This window comes from Cololabis saira, chromosome 12 (assembly GCF_033807715.1).
Source record: "Cololabis saira isolate AMF1-May2022 chromosome 12, fColSai1.1, whole genome shotgun sequence".
NCBI classification, from domain to species: Eukaryota; Metazoa; Chordata; class Actinopteri; order Beloniformes; family Belonidae; genus Cololabis; species Cololabis saira.
In genome coordinates this window covers 18,678,360-18,691,073 of record NC_084598.1, presented here as the reverse complement: position 1 = coordinate 18,691,073, position 12,714 = coordinate 18,678,360, and the positions used below count along the sequence as shown (strand labels likewise).

Below are 12,714 nucleotides of genomic sequence, written 5' to 3'. Positions count from 1 at the left end.
GATGTACCAAACACATCATTTAGTGTGTTTTCTTTTCTTTTTCCTTTCTTTTGTAACTTGAAAATGGGAATAACTCGTCCTTTTAAGACCGATTTTTGGGCTGGTGTTACATTAGTGTGCACAGCATATTGCACACCAGCTTAGCATCAAGTAATAATGACCTTGAAAATGTGCTGGACTCAGTTCAACTCAGCTCTGGCATATGCCCTGGGTGGGTCGTCTTTCACAGATGCACACACTTGTGCTTGTATCAGCGCTGAGCTATTTCAGAAGTGATCTGAAGTTTCAAGGTTATGCATAAATTCTCTATCGGTGCACAATTCATAATGACAAAAAGCAGTGGCATGCTGAGTGGGGTTTGTCAGATCTAACAAAACAGCTGTTAATGTTACTTTAACACATTAAAATGAACCGTTTCTTCATTTATTAAGAAACTCTAAGTTAGTAAATATTGTTGGAATGCGAGAGATATCCATTGACTTGATAGAAATAATCCTAGTAAACAGTGGCCGGGCAGAGGACACGGGTGGTTGCTTCAAGGACGCAACTCCAGTGCTGTGAAGTTTACACATCAACTCAGCAAGCATGTTAATGTTTTCTGAATAGTAAGGAAGTAAAGAAAAAAAATAAAATCCTGTTCAGCAAAACATTCACGATCAACGGGTTCACGGGACTTTCTGGAGAGCATGGCGCCTGGTCAAGCGTCAAGTCTGGACTCTTGGGGTGATAAGCACGCAGATGGCAGGTCCTGTGGTGCCACTACAGGCCGTGTGTGTGCGTATCTCTCTCTGGATTAACTTTCCTGTAATGGGATTTAGATCCCTTCAGCAGACTGGGCCAGGATATAGAAAAACACTGAACTGCGAGACACACTTTCAACTCTTTGATGGATTTTCACCTTGTATGTAATAATGTTTATTAGTTGTTGAAGCCGTAAAACAGGTTTTCATGCATTTCCATGTTTTCCATCTGTTTTGCATTATACTGTGATGCTATTCGGCTTACATTCATCCATCTACAGAGAAATACACTGCACTCTATTTTAATGTAGACACAGAGAGAGTTATTTCATGGTGGAAATGGACACAAACCTGCATCAGCTGCTGTTTGAGCTTCTGGATCTCTGAAATGTTGAGTTCACTAAGCAGGTCGTCAACCAGGCTGGGGGCGGGATGGAAGAACCCCTCCTTCTTGGGTGTGGAGATGCGGTTGTCGTCCGTAATGGAGCTGGCCAGTTTGCTGAAGCCATTCTCGTATCCGTGGAGAGCCTCGTCGTTGTTGGGTTCGGTGGCAGCATCGTCGCTGAACTTCAGACCATCCAGAGAAATGCTGAGGGGACTGAAGGGTGAAATGTGTAAACAGCAGGGCATTTTTAACGGAGCCTGCCGAGGTTTCAGAGCACACACTGGGCTGCATTTACCTGTTGTACAGAGTGTCTCCTATGTTCATATAGTGGGACAGCTCTTTCCTCAGGGAGGCTTTGAGCTCTCGCTCAGTCTTGATGGTCTCCAGAGCTTCGCCAAGCTGACGTTCAGCGATCTCTTTTAGGCGGATGGCATCCTCCAACTGGCTGTTAAGGAACTGAGTGTCTTCCTCCAGACGACGGATCTCGTGCTTTAAACCCTCGAACTCCACCTTGATATAGAGGAAAGACAACAACTTTCAGAAATCAGAGCCACACGTAAACAAAGAGGATGAATATAAATATTTTACTTAAAAAAAACAACACAAACCAATTAATCACAGGAAGTGGGACATGTAGTGCTTCTGCACCACTTCGTTCTCACCTGACTTTGTTTCAGCACCAGGACTTGCTTCTGCAGGGAGATGTTCTCCTCCTCCAGCTCCGTGTAGTCCTGCAGCAGACGACTCTCCCGAAATTTATACTCCTTGATGTCATCACGCAGCTGGTTCCTTTGGAACTCCACCAGATGGCTGTTCTGTGAGACCCAACAAGGTGGATGGATGTGAGCATTCACTGACCACAATTTGAAGCATTTTGTCGTCCATTGATTGATGAGATTGTTGCTTTAATGAAACAGATTGTTTCACTGGCTATATAATCTCCTTAAATAATAAAGGGCTCCGGCCTGGCCGAACCAAACGTGTGCGTGTTGTGTGTCTAGTAGAGAAGGAGGTGCCAGGTGTCTTTCTGGGCAGTCAGCCACAAGTGTGCTCGCCTGCCGGTTCTAGTAGCACCAAAGAAACTGAAGCCTGCTTATCTCTCTCTTACGGTCAGCCATTCAGTGGGTAAAGGCTGGTTAATGGTCTAATTTTCAAAAGCAAAGTCTTGTTGAGATTGATCCTCTAGATAAGAGTACTACGCTGTATGAATGAGGAAATTAGAAATGGTGAACAAAAAGTGCCTGAAATATGCAACATATTCTCTCCACGCCTCTAACAAGATAGTAGTCTGTTCCTAATACATTGTAAGTGCATTTTAATCTCTTTTGCTGCCCAGGAAAGGCCTCATTAACTCAGGTCAGAGGCGAGACCTTGTGCTCCATCAGTCCTACTGATCCACCTGCATCCCTGCTGCCTACTGTGAGGTTTATCAAGACAACTCAGTGAAGGAAGACATGTCTCCAACATCTTTTGAGCTTAACAAGTCAACATAAACATTTGATTGTAAAAAGGGTGAAAACTTGTGAAAAATATCTTTAACAGTATCTGAATTGGTCTTGAAAATTCTTGTGTGGAAGTCTGTACAGGGAGATAAGGATTGAGTTGTGTCTGTCTATCATTTATTTAAAGGCAAATTTTCAACACACACACACACAAACACACACAAGGGTAATAAAGTTATCACCGGACCAGGGGCTTAATTTACATGTACCGGTAGATGAATGAGTGGGAGGGAGAGGTACACGGCTAGGAATTTGCATGTGTGTGTTTGCGGCTGTGTGCTGCATCTGTTTCTGAACAGAATTGGCAGGGAGGACCTAATCTAATACTGTACCAGCGAGACAATTAACCTCCCAATCCTTCTGCCAGTTGGCCCCTTTCTCTCACCGGATCACCATGTGGCTACACCACAATCCTTGCTCTTAGATCATTTCATGAGCCGCAGGAGGTCACTCCTGAGAGGCAGAGACCTTGCAGACTTTATAACCTCACTAACACCTGCACTGGTAACATTACAAATGGAAATAGATACAATTGATAAGCTGGTTATCTGGCTGGCTAAAAAGATGTATTAATAACAATAAGGGCATTAGTTTCTATCCCTTTTGCTGTAATATTCTCAGATCCCATCAAAGAATTTTCAGCTTATTACTTGGCTTGTTGAGAGAAGAATGCAGAAATGTGTCGCCAACCCCCCCTGATGAGGAATACATGCTCACCATTAGTCCTGTGTAACAATTAAGATGCATGTCCAGAGAGCTGAGCACAGGCTGTCATTGGAAAACGTATTAATATTCATCAGGGTATTGCGCATGTGGGATGAGTGTGGGTGTTTTCTGTGTCAAAAAGGCCTTGTGCCAATCTATAACCAAACTATTTCATTAAAACTGTGAAAATGATCTCAGCCAAACAAAGCCGTGGCAGCTGGCTGCTCGGGTCTCTTCCTGGTCAGGGTTATGTGCCTCAGCTGGAGGGTCAGTGCTGTTCAGTCCACATGAATGAAAGGCAGCTACTGAACCTGATTAAGATGCTACTCTGATCTGATTAAAATGCACGCCCAGGTTGTGACCCTTCACCTCACTTCCGTATCCTCCCACACCAGAGCCCTCGGAGACTGCCAGCAGGGTTGAGGACACCATGTGTGCTCCAGCTAGTTGTAATACCATTTCATTAGGTGAGGGATACACTATTCTCCTGGGGATGTTTCTAATACATCCTATTTGGGGCTTTTGTGTTTGTCTGAAGTGTACTATTGTAAAGGGTAGTCTCATTTGCACCAACAGAGCTTTTCAATGACTGAGAGAGTGACTTCTGTCAACACAGGTGGCGTATGTACAAATGCTTTAAGCATGTCAATTGCATGTCAAAGTGTGGAGCATTATGGACACACGTTTGTCCTTCCTATCCACCACACGGTCTCAATGCAAACATTAAACAAAGTGGAGACTTGTGTACATCCTGATAAAACACAGGATCAAATTCAATCTCATTAAGTCATACAGTTATTGCAAAAAAGTTACAAGGGCATATTGTAATGAATCTGATTGTCCGTCGTTTCAGCAGTAAGCTGCTGTTGATGGTATATTGTGGCTGTGGCCTGCATAAATCTAAACGCACGTCAAACTAACTTCGTTTAGTGGGCCAGAATGACAAAGTCTAAGGCTTTGCACAAGTGTAGATTAAAAGTGTTTTAATGCTTTGTCAAAAGCTGTGCTGTGTCCCTAATAACACCCCATAAGCAAGCTTGCATTTATGAAAATCCCAGAGTCTGGTTCTCTCAAATGTCCACATTCCCAGATGGCAAAATGTTGTATTATTCATATAATAACACACACAGGCTTAAAAAAAAAACCTCCTTCAGTGCCTTGACCTCCATTTCACTCTCCATGCTCCTCCCTTTCCACTTCAGTGAAATGGATGTGCACCATTCTTGTTTTGTAAATCATATATCTACAAGTGCACAAGCTCCCATATGGCATGGCAAAGTCCACACATGCTCAATAGTGTTTTTTAACCCCATCTCAATTTGTCTTTCTAATACTGCTGACCTCAATTTTGCCATTTCACCAACACAGCTGCTCTAATTTTACAGCCCCTCCGTGCCTCATCATCCCAGGCTCACTGTGCTTTTAGGCAAAATACAGCAGTCACAGCTGAATCCTTTCCTTGTGCTGGGATTGAGGTCCTAGGATCTGATAAAGGAGGGAACAGAATTGAGATCTTTCGTGACACTATGCCACAGGACATCCGTTAATATGAAAGGGAAAAAAAACAAAATGTCTTCCAGGCTCTGCAGCAAGTCAAAGTCACATCAGAGCCTGTTAAAGCTGACCAACAAACCAAACCCATCCAAAGAGGCAATGGTTGAGATTTAATCAAACAGGGAAAATGAAGCTCTGGGGCATCGTGCTCATGTCAAAGTCAGTGAAGCTAGAACTGAGTTTCTCTTCCTCTCTGTTATAAGCAGCTCTATTCAGTCTGGCCAGACTCCATTAAGGGGAGAAAATGCAATCAAGGTCACACTTCTCAGAGAAAGAGATAAAAACTGAAATGCCACGGCAACTTGCCGAGTGGTTGGTGGTACTTTTCCCACTATATGCATGACTGCTGAAAAGCCCAAAAGGGAAATATGGTCCCTTTCTGCATTTAACAGTAAATGAGGAATTTTGAGGTCAGTTGGATGAAAAATCCGGAAACATTTTAACATCCATTAGTGGAAGTGATAGTGAGGGCCTGCATGTGCTGTTGTTGATGGTATCCATTGATCTGGGATGGAAAGACCCTTTAGTCCAGTGGTCCAGGGGCTTAAATGAAGAAAAATCCATTATTGGTATATTAAAAGGATCAATGACAGGATAAATGCATCCTATAAATAGCAAACAATCTGTTAGAAATATGGCTGAAAAGGCAGGTATCTAAAGTTGGCACAAGACCAGGCCCCCCAGACATTATCTGGACGGTTCTGAGTGGGCTGTGAGTCACTTGTGATCACAGTTGTAGCAGTGCATGGAGTAAAAATGGAAATAGCCATTTGTAGAATAGCTTTGTTCTCACCATTCCCTCCTCTTCTCTTCATATTCCACCGTTTCAGTTCGTCTTTCGACTGTGAACCAATGTGGTGATCTACTCTACTCTCACAGGTGATGACCTGTCCTGGTATAAATGTCACAAAAATGATAAGGAAGTCAACATGAACACCTAAGGCCCTCTGGCAGCAGGAATCCTATTACATTAGCCTCACGGTGTCGGACGGTAATAACAGGGAACAAAGAGCAGCCCTCCTTGGATCTTTATACTCAACTATGACCTTTCAATCATCAAGGAAAGGCTTCGGCACTGAAGTGGCTCTGCTCCTCCACCACTGAAAACCCAAAGCCTGTAACATTTCACTAGCACCCACATAGGGACAGTTGAAAAAATCCATGTAACTGTGTCTAAAAATATCTTGGGTGATACCAAGACAAAAAAAGGAAATTCATGCAGTGATAAAGTGAGGGCAAAAACAAACTTCCTGTGTCAATACAGAGAGAAGACAAACAGAACTACACTGATAACATTTTAAGCATTTTTATCGCTTGCGCTGCTTGATAATTCCTTGAAAAAGGCAGCCGTTGGGGCTCCTCATTTGCGAGGATAACAGTAGACATTACTGTAGGCACATTCCTCTCTAGACATGGGATTGAATTTAATGAAGTCATGCCTATTAGGCTGCGCCTCCTTACAATGCTACTGGTTCTTTGTTAGAGTTTAATCCTATACAGTGGAGCATAGCAGTGAAATGTGTCTTATCACTGCTTTGGGCGAGCAACTGAGTCTCTGGCACGAGTGTCTGATGTTTAAATTCGACATATGTACAGTAACTAAAAGAAATGAGGTAACTAAAAATGGCTGTGAATGTACTGGCCTAGACGGTGACACATTTTCAAACCAATGCAAAATGACACAGTTGCAGTCCAACTGTCAGTTGCATTCAAGTATTAAATCATCTTAATCGAGTCTTTCAGTTACCCTCCTAACTCCTAATGCTTAGCCACGTTATCTTAGAAAAGCAGAACCATCCACCATTGGCACTGAATTAGGTCTCATTAGGTCTTTCTCATTCTCTAACCGATTTCTCGTCGTCCTCTTTTTTTTAAACTAGCATTGGCTTTATCTCCGAGTGCCCTCCGCCTCCTCTCCCAGCCTGAGCCTTTGGGCTAATTTGAAATCCCGGAAACAAAGGCTTCTTTCATTCCTGCGTCTGGTCTCAATGCCAGCCACGGTGCCCGGCCTCCCTCTATTTACCCGCCACACACACTTCTAGCACCCACCGAAGTGCCATTAGAGGGGTGTCATTATCTCCCATACCAGGCAATTTACACTCCGATAGCCTTTTATCTGGACAGTTATAATAGTCTGGGGGCCCCAGCAATGCAGCAGGATGTCCAGAAAGGGAATGGCTTTGATAGGAAGCTACTGTAGCATGCAGGCCGCCAGTTTTTTATTTTATTTTTATTTTGCATCTTGCTACAAATAGTTAAATCTGTCAGGTGTTCAAACAAATTGTAAAAGCCAACCGTAAGATAGCTTAGGTCTTCAGGCATCACGTGATAACAATATCAGGCCTGAACAATCTCAAAATGTAGATTTAAGAGATGAAGGATATTTGTAGAACATAATCATGTTCAAGATGATCCTCGATGGATGACTGAAGGCCGCTGGTGAGCTTTTTACAGTAGAGCTAATGCTTGGTTTAAAAAAACACGTCTGGCTAAGCACATCTGGCTTCCATAATACTCAATTTATACCAACATAGATGAGCAGCGGCTGACCTAATTATGGTGAAATTTGGAGCTTTCTGGAACTTAAGTCGCTGTGAGGGACATGTCATTTTTAAGTCTTTTACTAATCTCGGTAAGAAGCCCTGCTGACATCTGTCTCCAAATGTGACTTCTCACACAGTAAACAGCGTATTTACCGGAGCTGATTGCAATTTCAGGAGGATTTTTCATTTATTTTTTTACTCTCCCAATGGTAAACTTGATCTGCAAAACAGGATTCAGTTAAAGCCGCTGTGCACAAACAAGGGGAATTAAGTTTTGACGCAAGAAAAAGGAACCGAAATACAAAGAAGGATATGCTAAATGTCATACGCCAGTGAATAAGAAGAATAATGCAGATTTATCTTTAGTTTTTGAATTTGTTGGTGGCAATTTTAGTATGAAACAGTTATAACACTAGGAAATTATTCCTAGATATAGGATGCAACAAATATCAAGGGAAATGTTGTATAAATGCGGCTTTCCTTCTGTTCTGGTAAAGCCGAACTCCTAAAATAAACCACTTCTTTAAACCCCTCATTTATTATTGTGGGGAGTGTGGACTTTAGCATCAAATAAGCCTACATAAAGCCTACATAACGCTGAGAAGCTCCCTCTAGGCGCTTTCCACTAGTGGGAGTTCCTGGTAGATTTTAGGGGCCGGGCCGTTTGTGCGTGTTTCCATTACCAGGAACGGCCCCGTAAAAGTGCTGTTTTACAGTCGGCGGTTCTTGTGTGGCGCTACAGCGTAATGGAAACACGCCGGCTGTAGGGGCCGAGGAGACGGTCGTCCCTGTTAGAGGTTCCTGTCTGGCATATTTACCCTGAACTCCTGCTAGTGGAAACAGGCCTAGAGTCTGACACAAATGCAACTGATGTGTTTATGTCAGACTCTTCTCTTCCCTCAGTCCCCCCTTTCTTGGTGTCAAACATCCCGTCAAAGCTCTGTAGACCTTTCGAGTGCTGCGCTCTTATTAACTACTCGTGGCATCACACATTGCTGCACATACAGTACAAAACCGCTGGCTGGGACAACTCAACCCGCTGTGTGTGAAATGCTTTTGTCTCTTTTAATGGGGTCAGTTAACTGTGAATATATGTAAATAGCAGCAATGGAGAGGTCAGACATTGTTCAAAGTGGGGCACTAACAATGATGGTGGGCATTTTATTTAGACAAGCTTGCATGGAATGTGTGCTCAGTTTTACAGAAAGGGTTTGGTCATGTCTCAGCAAAGCAGAAATGGGCTTGTCTTGTCTCAGGACATGGCGGCATGTTGCTAAGGGCAGTGCTGAGGCCACAGTTCCTACAGATTTAGGTTCATAGCTCATTATTAATGCACGATCCTTTCATCGTTTTTTTTTTTTAAAAAAGGGAAATATTTCCCATGATCTCAGTGTTTACCGGTACTTGAATTCACAGCTTCACCCTTGATCGCAACAGGGCTCGAAAACATCACATCATGCTTGAAGACGAGGTTGTTCTACAAGGTTAAGCATATATATATATATATATATATATATATATATATATATATATATATATATATATATATATATATATATATATATATATATATATATATATTTTTTTTTTTATATATACACACACACACACACACACACACACCTCTGTTGGTTTAAAGGTTTTATATTGGTGCTTGACAACTCATTTGACAGCGGAAACTAATGAAATATGATAAGAGCACTAATTTCCTCCTGGGCTCCACTGAACACGGCTTGAGTTTAATCTTGAGTGTAATCTGTTTGAATATGTGTTTGTTTTCTGCAGCTTTATATAAAAAACATCAGAAGATAACACTTCTTCCCAATAGCCATAAGCAAGCATGGAAAGACTAGATACTATGCTTCAACCCAGGAGTAAATTAATTTTCTTTCTTTCTTTTTAATAAGGATGCAAGTATTGACACAAGCAGCTGACTTCTTTAATACAATGCATCCTCAGTAACAGTGCTTTGAGTGACTTTACAGCAGGCAAATCCTCTACTAACTCTCATGTTAAAGGAATATCAAATACTAATTTCATCAATAGGAAAGTGATTTGATTTTGTTTCTGCAGATGTCGTTCTTACCTCTTTCATCTCTTGGAAGATGGTATTAAGGCGTTCGTTCTCAGACTGGGTGTTAGCGAGGATGTTACGCGTCTGCCGGACCTCGTTCTGCAGATCCAGGACCCGCTGCTCGTAGTAGGCTTCCTTACAGGCCGACTCCTGGATCAAAGACTCTTCACGGCTTTCCCCATCCGCTGCTACTTTCCTGTGATTGGAATAAGCTTGTCCAAAGGCCTGCAGATACAGAAAAGAAGAGAAAATGGATCTTGGTTAAAAACTAGTGTTTAGGCTCAACTGATTAACAATATTTAATGACCAAAGTAGAGATATGTTTAGTACTGGATAACAATTTTATTTTTCAAATACAAAACTTGCTGCTGACAAACGTTTACTCAATTATTCAGCCCTTTCAAAGAGAAACTGATCTCTTCTTAAGGTTCAGCTGAAACCGGAGATTTAAAAACACAAAAAAACAAACCCACATCTTTCTGTAGAGATTATCAGTTAGGCTCCATCTGGGCTGAATCAGACAGTCTTCCCCTTCCCCCACCGCTCTAGCTGCAGGATGCTGGCCATCCCTGCACGTGCTCTGCAGTGACTCCACAGATGGAGAAACCAAACGGGAAAAGTAGAGCAAATGGACTATATCCTGGGTGATTGCAAGAGGCCTGTTTTTTTTTTTTTAATACCTTCAATCATAGCAAAGCAAGGAAAGGTTACTCGATGAGATGAGGGGGTACATGAACTTTATGATGATTAAACAACTATGGGGGATGTATAAGTTCAGGCATCAAGCTTCTGAAAGGGCTAATGCGCTGATAAAACTCAGTGAATACTATTATGAGAATGAAATATGAAAGAATATTGTGGATATGAATGTGGCTGACTTAATATGTCGTTCGCCTGCAAAGCAGCAACAACAGACCATGGACAAAAAGCGAGACGTGCACTGCTGATGAATCTGGGTTAGGCTGCACATTCATTTCTCAAGATAATCACCCTCATGATCACTGATTTTATTTTCAATCATGCACCCACCAGTTATTCTGATTGTCATCTTGCCTCATAGCGGGAGGGCAGACAGTAATCTGAAATCACCTGAGGCAACTGGGAGTCTGACCTTGTTGGCAGCTGCACTGCGCTCTCCCTTGGCTGTGACCAGCTACATCAATGCAGCGCACGTGTCTGGCTGCTGGAGGATTTTCTCTGTTTGACCGCATATTGCATTAATCCCAGTAATTCCATCCAAGAGAGGGAAAAATAGCAGTTGTATTTGTGTTAGTCAAACTGACCTACTTGTTGAGTGTGGAAGTAAACCTTCTTTCATTTCAGCGATTTAAAAAAAAGACCATGATGCAGTGCCTCATGCATTGTGGACAGAATACGGCTTACAGTGCAGAAAAGGCAATAGCAGGTAGTTAACAGAGGAACAGATTCCTGCTCTCAGTGAGGTACAAATGCTTTCATCCATACCCATCTATTAAAGCCAGAACGATCATAAATTAAAACAAACTCATCTTTCATTGCTCTGAAACAAAGACAGAAAAGAATAATGAAACCAACTACTGGGAGGTGCTTGGTCTGTCAATAAACCACTAATGCTTGTAACTCTCAATGAGTCAAATACTTTGCTCAAAAACACACCAACAATTGATTAAAAAGTCATCAACAGAGACAGGATTAACCTAATCAGAAATAAGGGGAAATCTCATCATTATAATCTTGATGCACAGTTGGTTCTGAGAGGACAATCAATCCAACCCAAGAGACTTGTCCTTCAAATAAACACAGCCCCTAGCCAAAAACCCCACTGACCCAATGACTTTAATCTCCACTACCCAAATTACGATGTAAGATACTTCTAAAGGAGAGCAAATTGGGGACACATGCGACCAAGCCTGTAATCTCACACTGAGAGGCCTACTCAATTTATAATTCATATTTAGCTTCCCATATGTTACTTTTTTTAGACATGCAGACATGGATGATTAATCTCTTGTAAAGCTAATCAAAAGCGAGTCTATTTACAAGTATGTATTAACATGCAGATGACTATAAATGATTATGACACTCCTAGAGGAAAAGTCAATTCAAGAAATATACCGGTACCTTTTAAAAGAGAACACTGTTTGTCTTTCAAATAGTTATAAAGTCCTGCTGGGAATGGTTTTGATATGATGGACTGCCTCTCAGAGATCAAAGTTCATAATTATTGTGAATATACAGCTCATGTGACTAGGATGATTCACTACGTCAGCTCATGTTGTATTTAGATGTTTTTTCACCCTCGGCCCCCATTATTTCATGATTTTTCCATACATTTCTTACACAATAAAAAGGAATCCATCTACCAGCAAAAAAAAACAAAAGGGGCCTTGTCGGTGCACTAATCCAAACCATCAGATGCAGCATTATATTTACCGGTACTTTTACTTAAAGCTTGCATCAAACTAAGGCTGCAAACAAACAGCGACGTGAGAAATATTAAATTGCAATTACTAGATTTAATAAAGTCTGCTTGTATGAATGAACATGATGATTAATTCATTGACCTCTGACCAAAGACACAGCCCTCAGAGACGCTGTGCAGATTACAGCAGGAGACAAATCAGGACTCAAAGGTGTATCCCAGCTATGTGCTTTGAGGATTATAGCAGATTCAGTATAAAAACAACAGCTTGTAAAAAAATTTTTAAAAAACACTACAGCTCTCTGCTTATGTCCAACACCATTTCACCACAGTGTTTGTGTGGTATAAAATGACAAAAGTCTATACCAGATATACCTAGGACTATGGACTATAGTTAGAGATCTTTTTTCAAATTCGTTTTAAAATGTCCATTTAACCCCTGTGGACTCACAGCCTGGATAAAACTGGAAAGCCAATGAAGATTGGGTGAAGAAATTGAGTAAAGGAGGGGTAAAACAGATGATTGGTTGCTGGAGCAGACAAACAGAAGCTCTGCCTTCCACAAGGGTTAAAAAAATAAATCTAAATGTATCTTTTGTGATGACTGAAGACTAAGGAAACTAATTGAGATGTGAGAAGTGATCTCACTGCATGATGCCAGATAGGATATAACAAGAATCACCAGGCGACATCCTCCTGACATGAAGTAATGTGATACATCATTGTGTTTGGCAAGACTTGTTGACCAGTCTGTGGGCCGATGTTAAACTGACATTCTCAGTCTCCTCGACAGCATTTCCAGGCCGTGAC

The 12,714-nt window shown here is 41.7% G+C and overlaps 1 protein-coding gene across 3 annotated transcripts in view; it reads right to left on the bottom strand.

Moving 5' to 3' along the window:
• LOC133457028 (protein bicaudal D homolog 2-like) overlaps positions 1-12,714 on the bottom strand; it is a 39,614-nt gene that overhangs the window by 13,002 nt on the left and 13,898 nt on the right. For all 3 annotated transcript variants that reach the window (XM_061735845.1, XM_061735846.1, XM_061735844.1), the window contains exons 2-5: positions 9,516-9,728; positions 1,788-1,940; positions 1,421-1,635; positions 1,092-1,338 (exon numbers count right to left, since the gene is read on the bottom strand). In XM_061735845.1, coding sequence (XP_061591829.1) covers positions 1,092-1,338; positions 1,421-1,635; positions 1,788-1,940; positions 9,516-9,728 — 828 coding nt within the window. The remainder of the gene's footprint in view (positions 1-1,091; positions 1,339-1,420; positions 1,636-1,787; positions 1,941-9,515; positions 9,729-12,714) is intronic.